The sequence below is a fragment of the Lathyrus oleraceus genome, chromosome 3 (assembly GCF_024323335.1).
Source record: "Lathyrus oleraceus cultivar Zhongwan6 chromosome 3, CAAS_Psat_ZW6_1.0, whole genome shotgun sequence".
Taxonomy (NCBI): domain Eukaryota; kingdom Viridiplantae; phylum Streptophyta; class Magnoliopsida; order Fabales; family Fabaceae; genus Lathyrus; species Lathyrus oleraceus.
Window position 1 is genome coordinate 347,835,104 of NC_066581.1, and position 21,507 is coordinate 347,856,610.

Genomic DNA, 21,507 nt, shown 5'->3' on the forward strand with positions numbered 1-21,507 from the left:
GTCCGGCAAAACCAATCCTCAAGCGGTAACCACGACTCGAATCGCGCTGATCGCGTAACCTTTCCATCTTTGTCCGACGGAAAAACAAATCTCCTCCAGTATCGCACTACTGGGGAATATCTCTGATTAACCCAAGATTCTGAACTCCTCGGAGTGACACCTTGCTCTTCGGGCCAAACCACCTCTCAAACAGTAACCACGGCTTGAGACTAGCTCTATGCTTGCAACATGATGCATGATCTTTTTCTGCGTAATGCTCCATAATTATGGAAATGCTACGCGATTTATTATTTTTTCTATGCAATATGCTATGCTTATTTACATGATGAATGCATAAAAAGTATCCCCCTCAAGGGACTCCTCTGAGGAATACGAGACACTCTGCTGAGGAACTCGTCACCGCTCCGATTTCCACCATGCTGGGGAATCACTGTTGCTGGGGATAAGGCAACCCTTGCTGGGGAAGAACCTCCTTTGCACCCAATCCACTCAAGAAACTGCTGGGGATAAGCACCACCAACACTCTGTGGGGATACACCAATCTTGACTTGCTAGGGATATCAATCCTGACTCCGCTTCGGGAAAACCCTCACAGATACCTGCTGACTTCACTGGGGAAATGCTCACAGATACTCCGCTGGGGAAAATAGAAATCTCCAGACTCAACTGGGGATGCATCACCCTATCACCTGCTGGGGATAACCATCCTGATCCTGCTAGGGAAACTCATACCACTCCGCTGTGGACAATCCATGCAATCCATAGGTAGGATCAGCTCAGCTGGAGCTGCAAAAATCCGTCCGCTACGGGAACTTGTCCAATCCACCGGGAGGATGAACACTGCTGGAGATATATTTCATTGAAACCCGCTCCACTCGGGGAACTGCTGGAGATATATTTCTTTGAAACCCGCTCCACTCGGGGATAACCATTCTGACTCGGCTGGAGAAGTTCACAGACCTTGAGTCTGCTGGGGAGCTAGTCCTATAACTCTGCTTGGGGACCTAGCTGGGACATGAGAAAAGTTGGTACAGAACACCCGTCGACTCGTCGAACCACGGTATCTACCTCCTAATCCCGTATCAACTTTCCACTTTTGAGAATTCCCAGACTCGTCTGGACCTTTTCTGCTCCATCATCTTGTATTCCAAATCGCCTCGCGCTCGACGAGAAACGTACTCTTGGGAGTTATATAGAAATTCAATTTTCCGACTTTGAAGAGTCTTCTTGATTAATTCCAAAGGTCGTCGGACGTCTCGACGTCTCTTCATCGTCCCTCTACCCATTCATCTCTGGTCAGACTCTGCGGGGAATTTCTACAGACTTTCCAATCTTCCAATTTTGAAGAGTCTTCTTGATTATCATCAAGGATCGTCGTGCGTCTCAACGTCACTCCCTACCGTTCGTTCTTCATGCACTCGTCCCTGGTCGGACTCTCTGGGGATCTGTTACAAAGCTTCCACATCACAACCTGCAAGTGAGTGAAGAATATCTAACAGTTCCTGCAAAACAGATCGTTAGATAAAACCGTGCCCCAGGCGTGTCAAGATTTCAACACTTGGGTCACTCAACCTTCCAAATAAGATTTCAAGTTTTCAATCTTATAAACATGCATTGGAAGGGACCTGTATGTCTAAAAATGCAAAATTCTTTATCAAGAATATCTGGATGTTTTTGCAATCAAAGCGGTAATGAAAAACAAAAACAAAATTATTTGACTGAATATGCATTTTATTGATTGGAAAAGTGTGTGGCTCAAATGAGCAATACAAAGGAAGCAATTCCTGAAAAGAGGTAATTGCGCACAAAAGGAAAAATCTATCCTAATGGCAATGTGAAACCCGTGACCTCATCGAGTTCCAACTCAGTTACACCCCATATGTCCTCAGACTCTCCTTGCTTTCTGCCTTCTGAACAAGACGATTCCGATTGATCCCTACCGGGTATTATCCATGATGCCTTAACCAAAGCGCAAACGATCATGCTAGACGCAGTTGTTCGTTTCAATCCCTCTTTTGCCTGGACCTCCCTTTCGGGTTTTCAGTCCACCGGGATACCCATTTTTGCCCAAGTCGCCTTTCCAGGTTTTCGACTTGCCGGGTGTACATTTTCATTTTTATCCCTAATTTTTGCCCGAACCTTTTTTCTGTTTTTGGTTCGCCGGGATGCCCATTTTTGCCTGGACTATTTTGTTCTTTTCGTCCAGCGGGTCAATTATACGAAGTATTTTTTAACTGCGTCCGCATTCACAGGGGATGGAAAATCCTCACCATCCATGGTCGTTAGCAACAAGGCTCCACCAGAAAAAACCTTCTTGACCACGAACGGACCTTCATAATTCGGTGTCCATTTGCCCCTTCGATCGTTTTGAGGAGGAAGGATCCTTTTCAGCACCATATCACCCACGTGATATACCCGAGGTCGTACCTTCTTGTCAAAAGCACGCTTCATCCTTTGCTGATACAACTGCCCATGACAGATGGCTGCTAGCCTCTTTTCCTCAATCAGGCTCAACTCTTCATACCGGGTCCTTACCCATTCAGCCTCTTGCAACTTCACGTCCCTCAGGACTCTCAAAGAGGGAATCTGAACCTCAACAGGTAACACGGCTTCCATCCCATATACCAATGAGAAAGGAGTTGCCCCAGTAGATGTACCGAGGTACAATACCCAGGATACCAGCTTCATACTCAATCACACCGTCGGTGCATTCAAACGCTATCCGGGCAACAAAAGGAACCTGGGATCCTTTCGGCTTTACCAAAGCAACACTGACTCCTTCACATTAACCCCATCAGACATCAGAATCCGTTCGGATTCGGGGTCAAGCCCCTCCTCCGGGATCGGTCACTCTCAATCTTTCGATTGGAGCACCTCGAGATGTCCTCATCAGGGAACTCAAACTTCCTCGGTTGATAATCCTCAATGGGTTGCAGAGAGATGTAATCAGGCAATACACCCCTTGATTGCTTTCTGAGAGCATCACAAACCAGTCAACATTCTTTTGCACCCTCGCAACCTGTCCGGTCAATGCTGGATTCTCAAACCCATACTCGATCGGATCCATCTCGGAAATCCACAAAGTGGTATGAACCAACATATACTGTCTCAGTCGGCGAGCAGCCTATGCCAAAGTACAGCAAGTTTTCTCGAACAGTGAATGTATTGTTTCACAGTCGGTAAACTTTTTGCTAAGGTAAATTGCATGCTCTTTTCGACAAGACGCGTCATGCGGACCCAATACACCTCGTAAACTCCTCGAAGGCCGTCAAGTACAGATTAACAGTCTCTTTCCATAGGGAGGCATCAGAATCAGAGGTTCCTGCAACTTTTCTTTTATTTCTTCAATGCCCCTTGGCAATCATTATTTCACCTGACCGTTTGATCTTCTTTTTTTCAACATCTCGAATGTGGGTTCACACGTGGCTGTTAGATGAGATGTGAACCATGACAGGTAGTTCAATCTTTCTAAGAAACCACGAACCTCTTTCTTTACTTTTTCGGTTCAGGCATTTTTTTTTTTTGCAGGATGAACCTCGATTCCTCCCTTACAATGAACCCCAACAGCTTACCGGCCCGCACTCTGATAGTGCACTTATCTGAATTCAACCTCAGTTTGAATTGTCTCAACCGGTCAAACGACTTGCCCCGGTCAGCCAGATGCCCCTCTTCTGTTTGGGACTTTGCTATCATGTCATAGCATTGCATTCAACTTCATGATGAATCATCTCATGAAACAAAGTCACCATGGCTTTTTGATACATGGCACTGGCGTTCTGCTTCTCTAGAGGACAGTCTCCTTTCCATGGTAGCTTGTGCACAATGATATTGGTATCCGTCCCTGGCATATCCTGACATGACCAGGTGAAGGTATCCACGTGCTCCTTCAACAAGGCTACCATTCTGCTCTCGATTCGCCTCTGAAGCGGCCCCAATTTTTCCTTCCTGACCTCGGCGGTGCTTGGAATAACAATCTCAACTCGCTCTTCATGTGCGGCTGAATCACCTTCTCCTCTCGTTTAACATCCTGGCTAATTCTGGCAGATCACAGTCTTCTTCGCCTTCTTCTTCAGCCTGATTGCTCGGATTGTCGAAATCATATGAGGGGTAACCAAATTGTTATCAACGAGATCCGGAGAATTATTTTTGAATTCGGAACGAGACAAATCAAAAAGGAAAAATGAAAATAAACATTGCCATTTTTATTTGTTTTTAAACTGCAAAAATAAATGAAAAACAGGGAACACCGCTTTTTGACTGAAAAACATCCATTTATTAATGATGCAGAAAATGCAAATTTAAACATGAGGTGGCCCTTACAATGGACCATTACGTGTCGGGCAACACATATGGCTTTCATGCAAATAAAAATCAAAACAGAAATCATTACTCTTCCGGACGAGTAACAGTGATGATCCTTCAGGCCTTCCAGTTCCCTGGTACGCACGGCTTTATCCAACCATTGAACTTGCAGTTACCATCAGTCTCTTCACCCATCATACAGACGTGATCTGAATCTTCAGCAATTGCACTCACCATCGCCTGACCATGTGCCGGCATGGGATTAGCATTAACGTTGGGAGATGGAGCAAAGTTGATTGCCTTGGAATCCACCAGGTCTTGGACTACGTGCTTAAAAGCTTTGCAGTCCTCTACACTGTGCCCGGGAGCACCCGAATGGAATTCACATTTGACATTTTCATCAAAATTGGCTGGCCTCTGATCAGGTCTCATAGGCGCCAAAGTCCTCAACTGTACCAGCCCCATATCTTTCAACTTTTTCAATAAGACAGAGTATGTCACAGGCGGCCTGCCAAAATGCCGATCACTCATCCTCCTCCTGACTGGATATCCTGCCCTCTGAGACCTCTGCTGAAATGGCTGACGCTGCTGTTGCTGTTGTGCAGGCTGATTGTCAGCAGGAATAGTTACTGCAGTGGTGTGCTGGAAGTAACGGTCCCTACTGGGTCCACGTTGAGTATACACGGCACTGGTATTACCCTCATTTTTCTTTTGGCCATTTCCGAATGGCTTCTTCGGTCCAGATGACGAAGCGTTTCCTTGCATGTTCCCCCTCTTCAGCCAGTCTTCAACCCTCCCCACCTTTTCGGCAATTACTTTCTGCCCCAAGGCGAACTCTTGCATGACATGAATCAGCTCTCCCATCTTCTCTTTCAGCTCGAGAACGTCGGCGTTGGACGGATTCATCATTCCTGTGTCAATCAAAGAGGTTAGAAACTGACACCTGCAAAATAGAAAACAAGTTATTATGCATGAATGCAATGTCCATCCACATGAGGAACACTTTGTCTCTTGATCCTGGCTTCATTGAGACAAATAATAATCCGGCGGCAATATTCTGACATTCAGCATTTGACTTCCCCGTTCATATCAGAGATATATGATTTAGTATGAATACCCCAACCATGGGTGTGCTTGTGTGAGTGCATACGGTAAAGCAAATAAAGCTTGAAGATTAATCACTGAATGAAAAATCACCATCACATAACCAAAAGTGCACAATCAGTGCCATAGTCATACATCAAACCAGATAGAATTCAAATACAATCCTCCAGAATCAGGAAAGAAATACAAGCAAGTAGATTCCGTCAACAAGCCTGACGGTAATCCAATACAAATGAAAGATCTAGCTGGATGAGGGTCCCACAGATGGCCCTATATCATCAACCATCTTCGCGAACTCTGCGGCGAACCTGAGTTCGGTGTTTTCCTGCTGCAATCTCCCCACTTCCTTCTGATGAATCTTCATCTGCCTGAAGTAGTGGTCTCTCTCAGCCATGTAATGATCTCTCTCAGCGGTGATCTTTAGATTCTCTGACTCCTTGACCTTCAGCTTTGCCTCCCACTCAGCAATGAGACTTCTGACTCTGTCATCTCTCTGATCCTTCACCAAGATTTGCCTTCTCTTCTCATCTTCAATAACCTTCGATGCTCTGAACAGCTTATCCTTAGTGACGTCGTGCTCCCGGTTGGATGATGCTAAAGCTTGGCTAATCTTCCCGTAGTAGGCTGTATCCATCTCAAAGCGTTTGGCTTCTAGGGCATGTCGCTTGTCTCGATCTTCCATCTTCACTTTGATCTCCTGATTAGCTGCCTGAAAATGAGCAACACTTCTCTCCAATTCAGCTTTCTCTGCAAGTAACTGATCTCTGGCCCTCTTCATCTCAAGGAATTCCTCCATGCTGACAGAAGCACTTGGACCCTCAATCATAGGACACACAGGATCACCTCCAGGAAATGGTAGAAATGTAACCTCAATCCTCTTCCGCAACCAATCTTCGAACAAAGGAAAATACCTACTATTGGCCTTACCATAAGGAACCTTACCCTTCCTCTGGATATCTCGCCACTCATCCAATACCTGCCTCAGCTTGGTCTGGTTTCCATCAATCGGGAAATAGAAGGACTCCTGAATCTCTCGCCCGAGGGGAGGACCCTCTACAGCAAACCCCATCTGTCTCCTGAGAAGCGTTGGGTTGTAATTAATGCAACCCTGAACTCCCACCAAAGGCACATTAGGTAAACTCCCACAACTGCATATAAAATCTCTTCCAGCCAAACCATTATGAGTCCAAGCAATGTCATCAGCCCGCATACTCATCAATCTGAAGGACCACTTGACCGAAGGATCAATCTGAGCAAAGGCACCCCGAGAAGGCAAATACCCCATAAACCATCGGAAGAGCAACTGAGGACAGCATCTGATCAAGCCACCCCGCCTCTTCTCATTCCTGTTATGCACTGAGTAGTAAACATCTCCGATCAGAGTAGGAATAGGGTTCCTCTGTATGAACAATCTGATAGCATTATGGTCCACAAAATTCTTCTGGTTAGGAAACAGAATGATCCCATAAATGCTCACAGCAATCAATGCACAAACCGTCTTCCAGTTACCCACAGCAGCATGTTCCTTGGCATTAGCCTCCAAGAAACTCAAATGAAATCCAGGTAACTTTCCTTTCTCCTTCAAGCCCTCCTTGACCATTTCCGGACTCAAATAAAGAGCACGCGAAATTCCAAGGACATCTGGCTCTGCTCTGGTGACATGAAAAGGAATCTGATCACGGATCTGCATACCCAGAATGCTAGCATAGTCCTCCATCAGAGGTCCCAACAGATAATCTGGAAATATAAAACACCTCAGCCCCGGGTCATAGAACTGGAGAAGAGTATGAATGGAACTCCTATCACCGTCAGTGAGCCTGAAAACCATCTTCAGGATACTACCGTATGCCTCTCTGAACATCCCCACATGGTCGGGAGTAATCAATGCTATCATCTCTTTCAGCACACCAATCTCTGGATCGAAGAAACTGTAGACAACATCGGGCTTCAAACCGGTCCTCATCTCTGAGCAAAGAAATCTCTCAACCAGGATCACGATCAAAAGTGTCCCTGCATATGGGTAAACATGTGTTAGATGCAATTAATGCAAGATGTAATGATGCTGATGAATGAATGCAATGCGTTGCCATCCCCCAAGCCATCTGATCATCTGCACTGAATATGGTCTCTGAACTGATCATAACCATCTGAGGAGTGTACAATCATCAATCGGACCCACGGGTTCCGAAATAAACGGAAGACAGATACATCATCATCATCACTGAACTATCTTTAAGCAGATACCACAATCATCTGAATCGGCCCGGGGAATCCGAAATAAACGGATCCCCACTGATAAATATCTCGACCCGGGGAATCCTGAAATAAACGGATCCCCACTGATAAATCACGGACAGCACTCCGGCGTCTCTGAAATAAACAGCCATAAATCCGACTTATAAATAAGACTCTGATCCACGGAACAAAAGTCACCATCTGAGCCCATCTGATTATGCATCTGAAAGAATCAACCCTCCCCTCACAGGTAAATTCTAAACAGGTCATCCTAAGGCGGATAATAGTCTCGACAATCGGGCAGAGATACTCAATGGGTTTGCCCTTTCGGGTGTGCCATTGTAGCTCCCTTAAGACCGTCTAAACCAAAGATCCGGGAAATGACCGGTCACCAGAGTCAACAGCTCAGATGAAGTAACTAAGCCAAAGTGGATACATCACGCCGCCAGGCACATGTTAACCTAACACGAAAGAGGCGACATGAGACCACACTAGTCCTAGGTGTATACTCGGGCCTGGGTTTTAGCCCCACTCAGAACACCCACCCCACACAGAGGAACCACCTGCATAGAGGACGGCAACAACATGATAGTATGATGCATGCAGACATTAATGCAAATATAGATACATACTGGTTAGCATAATAAATGCAATAAATCACACAACAAGCAACCTAAACTAATCCTAGAACGCTAGGAGAGACTCGCTTAGGGACGATGGACCAGCATAGGTTTACATCCAGGTCCCCAGCAGAGTCGCCAGCTGTCGCATCCTGCGAAAAATCAACCGGCGAGACTCAAAAAATAAAACACACAGAGAGCCGCCACTGCGCGTTATTTATCCCAAGATAGGGAAAGGAAACGCTCAGAGAAACCTGGAAAGAACATGGTCTCGCGACCAGAGAGAAAGGGTAAGGGAGTCGGTTACGCAAGGGGAAGGTATTAGCACCCCTCACGTCCGTCGTACTCGACGGGATCCACGTCCTAGAATAAAGAAAAGGTTGCTAAACATCACACACACACACGGGGAACGCAGGTGGGGTTAAGAGAAGGGAGCTCGATAAGGTATCGCACCTTATGCCTACATATCTTGTCTGGAACAAGAATCAGAGCCACTGTAGTTCGCCTTACGCACGCCAAACAACACAAACAACACAAACAACACAAACAAACAAGGGTGGCAAACATGGAGCCCGACGACCACTGGATGGAATTACGTCGGCATCCGAACCAAAACATGTACAAAACGGCAAACAGGGAGCCCGACTGCCAATCACTGGGCTTACGTCGGCATCCGAATCCAAACATACAATCAGATAACAAATAAACACACGCAAAAAAGAAAAAGGTTGCCCAGAGTGGTCTCGCACGACCACCTGCCTACATACCTCGTCTGGAACGAGGATCAGGGCGATGTAGTTCCCCTGAAAGGGACTAAATTGCTAACCAGAAACCGGGGAAAGACACACTACTAGGGAGCTGGACTCGAGCCTAGTGTTGTCATGCATCGTTTACCCTAAGTTCGGTTTTCTATCCTACTTGCATAAGCAAACTACTCCTAACCAGGAAAGAAGCAAGCACACAAGCATACAGAATATAATCATACATCAAATGAGAACAAGCATCTCAAACAGATATCCACACAGCACGCACTATAACCAAACAAGTGGCTCACACAATAGGTTTGACCGCCGAAGCGAGTCGTCTGTACGGGCTGGGTTTGCTCTTAACCTTGCCATTACGAGGCTAAGGTGAAGCAGATGAGAGGTAAAGTGAGGATCAGACCTCACAGCTCTTATCCCTAACCAGGGAGAGCTTCTGACAAATGAGCATGGGTCCAGAATAGGGGAACCCTTCTATACTCGATGACACTGACACAATGTGCACTGCACAGATCTTGGGCTTTTGATCTCAATGCTACAACCATGTAATGGGAGCAAGGAGAAGACTCACAGAATAGTGGGGGGTAGGCTGCATACCCCTACCTTCCACCAATCGCCTTATTTAAAGGACTTTCACCTGCTTAGGCACAAAATTAAACAAACACAATCATTGCCTCTTAAGGAGGACTTCAGACATTTATTTGCCCGGCCCGGTAACAGCCGGGTCTCCAGACTACATGAAGTTAGGAAGTTATACCTCTATGCAAGTTGCTTAAGCAAAGCAAAGCAAAAGTTCACAAGGAACTGAGCAACTAAAGTACCTGGAAACAATCAAACACAGTTAGTAATCAGACAGACAAACCATAAACAGCAAGTTCAATCAGACAGAATATACAACTCAATGCACAACACAAGGCAAGCTCAAGGCTTAAGCCCAAGCTTCAACACCTACAAAACAATGCTATGTTAATATACAAACATCAACAACATCAATTAAAATTGATTTGGATCATTCTCCATGTGCATTATGCTTTTGATCCTGAAAAATCAAGCAAACATTAGCAACTAGACCACTAGGCTAAGCCTAGGGTCCAAAGGCAATAAAAATTCCTAAACAGCAAGGTATCCACCAACCAATCTCAAATTAATGTCAAACAAGAGCAAACACCATTGGTCTCATGTTTATATCATTCATCATGCTCATGTTATGCACAAAATAAGGCAAACTAGTTCAAATGAAGCACCAAACATGCAAACAGAACTATTGCATTCAATTCCATATCAAAACAATTCTAAAAATTCTCAAATAATTTACACCTAAACAGGGCCTAATCCAGGTATGGCACACCAAATTTCAGCTTAATTGGGCAAATGGAACCATGTCAATGAAAATCAACAAAAACAGACACAATTATAGGCTCCAAATCACAACATCAACACATACATCCACTTCAAAAATTCATAACTCAATGAAAACAAAAAAGAAATGGATAAGACCAAAACAGGGATGTCACATTATGTGTCTATTACAAACATATCAAATTTCATGACAATCCAATACCATATGAGCATTTCTCATTCAATCTACCAACCTATGTCAAACAAGCTTGCACAATTGACCAACAGAAATGAAAAATCACAATCAAATTGAAAATGCAATGTAAAATTCCACAAAATATCACATAGCATCCTAACATGTTAATCAACCATCATGCAAAATTTCACATCATTTCACCAAGTATAGGTCACTCAATTAAATCCAGCAAATTGACATAATAAGGTGTGACACACATTGTCACACCTAAGTTACAAAAATCATATCTCAATGGCCAGGCATCAAAAATTCAAGAATTTTACATGGAAATAAACATCATCCAGTCAACATTCATCACAAAAATTGGCAAGAATTTATTTAACATCATGAGAATTTCATGATCAAATTGGTAGAAGGTAGCAAAAATGGACACATGTGAAACAAGCCTAAGCCAAATAATATTATTACCAAGCACAACTTTGACCAATAGGTCAAAAAAATTCTACACTCAACCACAAAGTCACAGAAAAATCCTCACATTTTTATGAATTTTCTACAATTTTTTATGAATTTTTTAATGTGTTTATAATTTTTTAAAATTAAATCAAATTAATTAAGAATTAGTAATGGCATTTTGGTAATAACAGTGGCGCGGGAGGGAAACACGGGTTTTGAAAATTCAAACGCGTTTCAGGATCAAACGCCTTGTTCTTCTTCGTTTCAGACCAAACATTTCCAGAACTTTCAAAAACACTCAAGAACACGCATTCCTCAGATCGTCACCAAAACAGACAAATAGATATCCGTTGGAACCGTTTCAACATGTGGAACACGAATATGAGCTCCAATTAACCTAACAGTGGCTATATCTCAAGAATCGAACGCGTTAGGGTTTTGGATCTAAATTTCAAACCTAGATTTCATGCGCTACAGTTGTCCATTTGCAATTCTAAAAGTATCATCGTAATCTACATAACACGACTTATAGAACGCACATAAACATGGATCAAATAGTGATGTTCGAAACTGAAGGTACCTGGAACTTGCAGTGGTGAAATCAATGGAATCTGCGTGATTCAGCTCCAAACAGGTGGAGTATAAGGATAAAGAAGATGCTAGATGCGCTCAGGTCCACGTGCCTTTGCTCCTAGTGCTCCAAATCACCATTTGCCATTGATGGATCTTGAAGGTACAGTAGCTTTTGGCGCGGATTTGGATGTTGAAAGGTGCAAACAGATGGAGCTTAGGCCAATGTAAGATCACTGCAAAAAGAATCTCCCAAAATGATCAAAGATTGATGGAGTTTTTAGGGATTTTGGTTTTTTTTGAGTTCTTGAAGAATTGAGAGAATGAAGAGTTTTTCAGATCTGGTTTTGGAATTTGTGATATTCTGTTATGATTATGGAATGATTAGGCTTATATATGTTGCACTAATCCATGCTTAATCAACTTAATTAACCAAATTGGAATGTAAGTGAAAATGCTAATTTCAAGTGAGGGGTAAAAGTGTAATTTCCATATGACAGCTCATGCCACCTCAATGACAGCTCACACACCTCCCAAATGCCATGTGTGAGCTGTAGAAACTTGTCTCACTCCCATTGGATGCTTATTTCTCAATTTCACTATGTGGTAGCATAATGTCCAATTTTAGCCATTGCATTTTTCAAGCCAAATCTCAATTTACAAGGTCTATGCATGAAATGATGATTCCAACACACTCCAAATTCCATTTATGAGGTGTAGCAAAAAGTCTCATCTCAAAATTCCAATTATTTTGAAAGTTGGACAATTTTGCCCCTGGTCCAATTCAGCTGTCCAGTTGAAAAGTGACTTTTTGCCTTGGCCACTTTTGGGAAAATCCAATGATGCACCATGAAAGTACATGTCAAATGGAGTTTGTGCATATAAAGAACTTGCAATTTGGCCAAACCATGTGGAAATTATGGCCTCCTGATTACGGGTCACTTTTGAATTTCACTGAACCATAACTTTCCAACCACACATTGGATTTTCAAGTTCTTGGACTTTTTGGAAAGGTGAGAACAAGATCTACAACTTTCATGTTGAACAATTTTTTATTTGAAGCTTCCTTGGACATCTTATTTTGATGTCAAAACCTTTCCATTTTTGGAAACTTTAATTACAAGTCACTTTCTATTTTTGGCAGTTTTTGTCCTGACTTGATTTTCTTCATTCTTAAGCCTTGAGATGTCATATAACACTTGTCCCAACATGAATGAAGTGTATCCAACTCCTTTCCACCTCCAAATTCACCAGATCATGTACAGTTGACCACAGTTGACTTTTCATCTGATAGATGAATCTGGCAATGCATAGATCAATCTGAGCTCCAATCTTCAACTGAAATGGCTCAAGGGTGAAACCCTAGCCTCAATAATCACAATATAATCACATAATGATCCTCATAACCACCATAAACCCCATCTCCTGATTATGCCCTGATTGGCCCAATGCAACTGATTAGGGTTGACCAGTGGTCAAAACCCTAATCTCAAGGAATCTTCTTCAATCTCCTGATGACATCCAACCATGATGATGATGATGTATCACTTCAATCAATATGAAGACCAACACCCCTGAGAATCATGAAACCCTAATTCACAGCCCAATCCTCAGATGGCCATGATCAATCAGTAAACCCTAGGCTTGCACTTGACTTCCTCATCTTCTGATCAAGACTTGGGAGTATGGCTTGCACAATGTAACCACATGATATGCAACATGAAATGCCTAATGACCTAAAATGTATGCAATATGTTAATGCTAGTCCCAAGAGAGGAGGGCAAATTTTGAGGTGTTACAACATAAAGCAAAAACAAGGACTTTAAACCCTACTAACACAATAAATCTTTTTAAATATTGCTTATTTTCCAATCTAGGTCTTGAGCTCCTTATATAACAAAAGTATTATGGGCTTTTCTCCTTGGATATTAGATTTAATTTCGTCCAGAATCTTTGCACATTCAGTTGGATATTATTTATTCCATAAATATCTCTGACGGAAAGATATGATTTGGTTTAATTCAAATTCAAATTTAAATCACATTTTAGTTTGATTTGATCTTCACAACTGTTCAACAAATCATATAATCATATTGCTAAATAAAAGCAATAAAATCTAACTGAATCTTCAACAGAAAATTCGTTCCAAAACGCATCAATCTGCCTTGTTGAGCAAGACCCAGATGTCGTACCCATATGTTGTGACATCACGTTCAACATGTGTCCCTTTTGCACCACCCAGATGTCGTACCCACATGTTGTGACATCACGTTCAACATGTGTCCCTTTTGCACCTGAAAATCATCTTGAAGCAGTTTGGCAAACTTGAACACTTCTCTATGATGTTGTCTTGCAAAATGCAGTCAATCCAAAAGGAACAACAAGTTTAAAATGACTTAATTCGATTTTTTTAGTAATACCGATTTTTGTCCAACAACAATTTTACAAAGTCGATCGAGCTAAATTCAACTCTGATTATCAATTCAACCGATGGACCTAACCAATTTTTGAAACATTGATATTTTATGCACTTTTAAGACATAATATGACCAATAGACTACTTTAAAAAAAATGAATATTATACATAATATTGTAAATAAAGAAACAATCACATTTCAATAGTTTCATTTATAATTTAATAATATTCTATACAAGTTTCTAAAATTCAGATTCTATATTGCTTCTATCTAAAATTGAAATAAAAGAAAGATTCTATATTGTGTACCTACAAATGGTAACCAACATGACACATTCACGAGAATTTTATACTACCATTTAGCAGAAGAGACAAACCTAGTATTCATGTCTCTAATTCCAAGATAGGAGCTTGAACTCGTTTGATCAAATGAAGAAGTTTCAAGACAACGCAAAAATTCATCAAACCCCTCCTGTGATTCAATATCTCTTGGCTGTCTCAATTCATTTGGCAACTCAACTTCTCCATCCAAAATCCTCACTACTTGTCTCATGCTAGGCCTTATAGTAGGAACATCATTTGAACATATCAATCCCAATTTCAACACCATCATTACTTCACTTTCATCAAAATTACCATTCAATTTAGGGTCTACTACTTCAAGTACTCTTCCTTCTTTGTACCTTTCCCACACCCAATCCACCAACACCAATTCTTCTGGTAATGCCTTTGGTTCAATGGGCCTTCTTCCACAAGCAACCTCAAGAAGAAGTGCACCAAATGCAAAAACATCAGAACATGTAGATGGCTTTCCTGTTCTAGGCAACTCTGGTGCCAAATAGCCAAATGTTCCCGCCACTCTTGTTGTGCCTGGATTACCACCATGTTTATGCAATCTTGACAAACCAAAATCAGCTAATCTTCCATTGAATTCAAAATCTAAAAGCACATTGCTAGCCTTAACATCTCTGTGTATTACCACTTGCTCATACCCTTCATGTAGAAACAAAAGACCTGAAGCAACACCTTTTATTATCTTAAACCTTTTTTCCCAACTTAGCTCAAATTTTGAATCTTTAAACAAATACTTGTCTAAGCTTCCATTCGCCATGAAATCGTACACAAGTAAAAGGTCTCCTCTGCGACGACACCATCCAAGTAATTGAACCAAATTCCGGTGGCGAAGCCGGCCTATGGTGGCGATTTCCGACACAAATTCCCTCAATCCTTGTTTTGATTCATGTGAAACTCTTTTAACGGCCACTTGGATACTTGATTTCGATAATGTCCCTTTGTAAACTTTTCCGAAACCACCCTGCCCAAGTAACTCTTTCTCTTGGAAACCTTTTGTAGCTTTCTTGAGCTCTAGATAGGAGTATCTATGTGGCCCAATTTCAAGCTCCCATGTTTCTATCACATCAGCATTCATGATTTTTCTGAGTACGTAAATACCAAATGCTATGAAACACAACGCAGTAACAGAAACACCAACTATCAAAGAAGTTTGTTTTTTCTTTGGTTGTGGAAATTGTGGAAGTGAAGTCAAATCAAGAAATGGTGCTGGTCCATTGATTTTAAAGCTCCAACCCAAAATGTAATAAGAGATCTCCGGCGGCCAAGTTGAAGCATAAAATCCAACATACATAATATCATGAAGGATAGGTGATAGATCCTTATGAAAGGACAAATTTGGTTTTTGAGGTTTGATTGAAGTTAATGAAAGTGTAACACTAACGAGATTATGTGAAGAGTCATAATCAACCCAAACAAGAAATGGTTTCCCACTTTTGAAATTACTTTCTTGCAGTGTTGAATGATAGTATGGAACGGTGTCTATTACAACATGGTTATCACTACGCTCATAGTCTAGAACGGTGTAAATCTCAACATCAAAACTATGGTTAGAAGAATTACCAGTGTCATATGATAAATCTTTAGAAGTTACTATTGAGAAGCTGATCCCATGACCACCACTTGGATACTTGTGAACAAAAGCAAGAGCAAACGAGGAAGAAAAGGAGAAAGCTTTACCGGTTGTTGAGTTCTTTAGCTGAAAAGACTGAGAGTAAAAAGCTTGACCAACAATTTTACTGGTTAAATTGCTTGTTTCATTTGTTAACTTTATGATGCCGTTTTTATCTATCTCTGCAGTTCCATTCAAGGTTAAATTGTTGGGACCAGCATCCTTGAATCCAACATACATGAGCTGGTCAATTTGGGATAATACTGGCACAGAGAGGAATAGCAAAACTGATATCAAGAATTGAAGATGAATTGACATGATGAACAAGCTAAATCAGGAAAGGAAATTGAAAGGTAAAGGCTTGAGATATGATAGTGTTGATGGAACAAGCATACTAGGTTGTGTTGAGTTGAGAATAATGGGAGAGGATTACTTGTGATGACAAGTTGTGGAAGGAGTGTTTGATGATAGCTCCACTCTTCCAAGTATGAAGTTTTGATGCATACAGTTATCAGACACAAGACAAGACCAAGTCATATTTGCAACCATTGACTTGGTCAGTTCGCAGGGTCCATTTCTGTGGTACCAATATTTGTATGACTAAATGGTATCAAGACTTTAATGTGAATGGAAAATTTGAAAGCTATTGATTATAATTAAGGAAATTTACACTCACCTCCTCTCTTTTGAGGTCTTTTCAAATGACATTATACCTCCTCTAGTTTAAAAATATACCCAAACTTCTCTTAAATTTATATATATATATATATATATATATATATATATATATATATATATATATATATATATATATATATATATATATATATATATATATATATATATATAAACACCTAATATCTCCTATTTTTATTGCCATAAAAATTCAGAGGAGAATTGACTATGTCATATATTATAATATATTAAATCTGAAACATGCATTATCACGTTGACATTTCAATATAACATGTGTCACATCACTATTATTCATATGTGACACCTTTCAAATTTCATCTTCACTTCTCAAAAGACACAATCACATAATGTTAGAGGTCACAGGTTCAAATCCCGACTAATGCAAAAAAACATATTAATTTAATAATTACTTATTAACTTCAATTTTATTTTCTATTATATATTCTTCATATCATGTTATACAAATAAATTAAAGACAAATAACAATCTTCTTGTATTTGTCACATATAAGGATATATAATTTGTCAAAATTGATTTTAAGTTTACATAATTTTTTCTTGTTTGATAGTAGAAAGTATAATAAAAATATAGGTAGTAGTGTCTAAAATAAGAACTTTGATATTTCAACTAATAATTGTTTTTAAATTATAAAAATTAAAGGAATAAAATTTAATATTTATTTGGGACTAAAATTAAATATATATTATTAAAAACTTAAAATTAAATATCTTATAAAGAGATAAATAAAAGAAATACATAAGAATCAAAGTTTAAAAAATTATATAAATCACAAGTGATATCTTATTTAATTATTTAATTTTTCATAATTAAATAATTTAATAAGTCTCAATTATAATTTCTAAAAACTTATTAGTAATAAAATACTATCGATCATATTTATTAAAAATAATAATTTTTAACATAATTACAATTCAATAACAAAACAAATAAAATATAATTTATAACCGTGAATCGCGCGGATCTTAATCTAGTAATATATTAAATCTGAAGCACGCACTATCACGTTGACATTTCAATATAACTTGTGCCACATCACCATTATTCATACGTGGCACCTTTCAAATTTCATCTTCACTTCTCAAAAGACACAATCACATAATGTTAGAGGTCATAGGTTCAAATCCTGACAAATGCAAAAAATATATTAATTTAATAATTAATTATTAACTTCAATTTTATTTTCTATTATATATTCTTCATATCATGTTATACAAATAAATTAAAGACAAATAACAATCTTCTTGTATTTGTCACATATAAGGATATATAATTTGTCAAAATTGATTTTAAGTTTACATAATTTTTTCTTGTTTGATAGTAGAAAGTATAATAAAAATATAGGTAGTAGTGTCTAAAATAAGAACTTTGATATTTCAACTAATAATTGTTTTTAAATTATAAAAATTAAAGGAATAAAATTTAAAATTTATTTGGGACTAAAATTAAATATATATTATTAAAAACTTAAAATTAAATATCTTATAAAGAGATAAATAAAAGAAATACATAAGAATCAAAGTTTAAAAAATTATATAAATCACAAGTGATATCTTATTTAATTATTTAATTTTTCATAATTAAATAATTTAATAAGTCTCAATTATAATTTCTAAAAAATTATTAGTAATAAAATACTATCGATCATATTTATTAAAAATAATAATTTTTAACATAATTACAATTCAATAACAAAACAAATAAAATATAATTTATAACCGTGAATCGCACGGATCTTAATCTAGTAATATATTAAATCTGAAGCACGCACTATCACGTTGACATTTCAATATAACTTGTGCCACATCACCATTATTCATACGTGGCACCTTTCAAATTTCATCTTCACTTCTCAAAAGACACAATCACATAATGTTAGAGGTCATAGGTTCAAATCCTGACAAATGCAAAAAATATATTAATTTAATAATTAATTATTAACTTCAATTTTATTTTCTATTATATATTCTTCATATCATGTTATACAAATAAATTAAAGATAAATAACAATGTTCTTGTATTTGTCACATATAAGGATATATAATTTATCAAAATTGATTTTAAGTTTACATAATTTTTTCTTGTTTGATAGTAGAAAGTATAATAAAAATATAGGTAGTAATGTCTAGAATAAGAACTTTGATATTTCAACTAATAATTATTTTTAAATTATAAAAATTAAAGAAATAAAATTTAAAATTTATTTGGGACTAAAATTAAATATATATTATTAACAACTTAAAATTAAATATCTTATAAAGAGATAAATAAAAGAAATACATAAGAATCAAAGTTTAAAAAATTATATAAATCACAAGTGATATCTTATTTAATTATTTAATTTTTCATAATTAAATAATTTAATAAAGTCTCAATTATATTTTGTAAAAAATTATTAGTAATAAATATTATCGATCATATTTATTAAAAATAATAATTCTTAACATAATTACAATTCAATAAAAAAATATAATTTATAACCGCGCATCGCGCGGATCTTAATCTAGTTTTAATAAATCTCATAAATAATTAGTGCATATCTTAAAATTAAAGAGGGTATTGTCGATGTATAATATATTGTTATATTATATTATACATTTATATTTATTACACATGTTTTATAAATAAAATTTATATTATACTTGAAATTTTAATTCAGAATGAGAATAATATAATAAACTCTCTTATTCTCTTTCCCTTGTTCCTCTTTACTCTTCTATTATATTGCTTTTTATTAATTTCATAATATATTATCAACACGAAACTTTAACTATCAAAGGTATTGTTGGTCCTTTATTTTATTATTAAATTTTTTTACATTATTGTTTTGAATTAAGATATTATATTGATATTATTAAATAATCAAATATTCTTGAAGGGTTACAAAATGTGTATGTTATGTAGTGTACATCTCGGAAAATTAGTTGATCAACCGAGGTGTGAGATCAGCGAAGTCTATTTTGAGCACGTGAGTTCTTTGAGGGCGAATTGGCATTATAGTCGAGAATAGTAGGGTTAGCAGATCGAATAGTCAAGATATCATCTACTAATTGGAATCTGGTTAGGCTATCCGAGTAAGCAGGGCAGAACCGACTTCCCACAAGCCAAAGATGATTCAACTAGTACAAATCAGATCCGATGACAGGGCTAGGATGCCATCTGAAGGGTCATAAGAGAACGGTTACAATATGGTGCATTATGACAAGGGATTTATATTTAGTGAAGGGGCGGACGTTACATGGCAATTATAAGGAAACTGGTGTTACTACCATAAATGAAGAACGTGTAGAGTCAAGGGGGGGGGGGAATGAGACCTATATATAGGAGGATGTTCAGAGGGTAAAGAACCGGAAAAAACGAGACTAACATACATAACAAACACCCTAATCATGCATTTATGGCTCTCCTTGACTTAAAACAAGGAAGTCAGCCTTTTACTATTTTGTAGCAAGAAAATTTGACGTCCACTGTGGTGTCTAGGTAAAACTTGCCCAGACCACACAAAACTATCATAAAAAACGTTAAACTTTTCAGCTGGACTATGTCAGGATCGTCTCCCACTCGAAGCAATCGGTCCCGCCATCAGATATCACTCAATTGTTCAAGGGGATGGAGGCACTGTTGGTGTAAGCCCTAGAGGCCAATACTTTTGGTACTTGTATCGAATTATTTATTAATAATAAAAGACTTTTTATTTATTATGTTTGTTTAATAAAGTCCCTAGAATAGCTAGTCCGTTTAATGTATCAAGTGTGACTTAATCATGAGATCACATTAAACATAAGGACATTATTCTTGAAGTATCCGTAGTCGAGCTTTATTGTGAAGTGGGATAACATTAAAGCATAAGACTATTATGTATATAGACTGATGATCACATCTCATGGATCATGGATAAAGAGTTATCAAGTCTTAAACATAGGTATGAATATTAAGAGTAATATTTATACTGGATTGACCTGCTATGAGAATACTATATAGAATGTTATGCAAAATGTCATAAGTTATTCTCATGGTGATAATGGGGTATACCACCCTTCGATCTGAAACCACTATGGACCCTAGATGTAGAGTCGAGTGCCTTATTGCTAATCAAACATTGACCATAACTGGATGACCATAAAGACAGTTGATGGGTACCCCACGAATCATGCTAAGGGATATGAGTGACCTAGATGGAATTTGTCCATCCTGTGTAACAGGATAAATGTCTATGGGCCCAATATTGAACTGGACAAGGATGACACGGTCTATGCCTTGTGTTCAATATAGACATAAGAGCAAAAGGGTAATTATACACATAAATATTATCATAGAAGGATTTGTCAGATCACATGATATTTTCGTGTCTTGGGTAGCAGTGATGTGTTGCTAGATACCGCTCACTGTTTATTATGTTAAATGCGTGATTTAATATAATTGCCAATGTCGCGAAAACCTACAGGGTCACATACAAAAGGACGGATTGATGAGAGATAGAGTAACTAAGGAACATCGTAAGGTACGGTGCACTTAAGTGAATTGTAGAACATCGTAAGATATGGTGTACTTAAGTAGAATACGAAATATGGTAAGGTACCACGGGCTTAAGTGATTTTGGCATATTATAAGATATGGGCCACATACACTTAAGTGGGCTTTTTGGCTTGCAACCCATACAAGTGGTTCTATAAATAGAACCCTTGTGCAGAAGCATTTTGAGCAGTTGCAATTTCGTTTCTCTTTCTCTCACTCAAAGCCTTCATTCGTAGCAGCTAGCACTGAGATTGAAGGAATCCGTTCGTGTGGACTGAGTAGAGGCGTTGTCATCGTCCAACGTTCGTGATCGCTCC

The 21,507-nt window shown here is 38.5% G+C and overlaps 1 protein-coding gene across 1 annotated transcript; it reads right to left on the reverse strand.

The window, feature by feature from the left end:
• Window positions 1–14,192: 14,192 nt before the first annotated feature.
• LOC127127594 (L-type lectin-domain containing receptor kinase S.4) lies at window positions 14,193–16,510 on the reverse strand. The gene has a single exon (XM_051056844.1). The coding sequence runs from the start codon at window positions 16,277–16,279 to the stop codon at window positions 14,351–14,353; it is 1,929 nt and encodes a 642-aa protein (XP_050912801.1). The 5' UTR covers window positions 16,280–16,510; the 3' UTR covers window positions 14,193–14,350.
• Between the last annotated feature and the right edge of the window lie 4,997 nt (window positions 16,511–21,507).

Bases quoted from the DNA above. Each gene is read 5' to 3' on its own strand.
- LOC127127594 (XM_051056844.1), bottom strand. From the start codon at position 16,279: ATGTCAATTCATCTTCAATTCTTGATATCAGTTTTGCTATTCCTCTCT.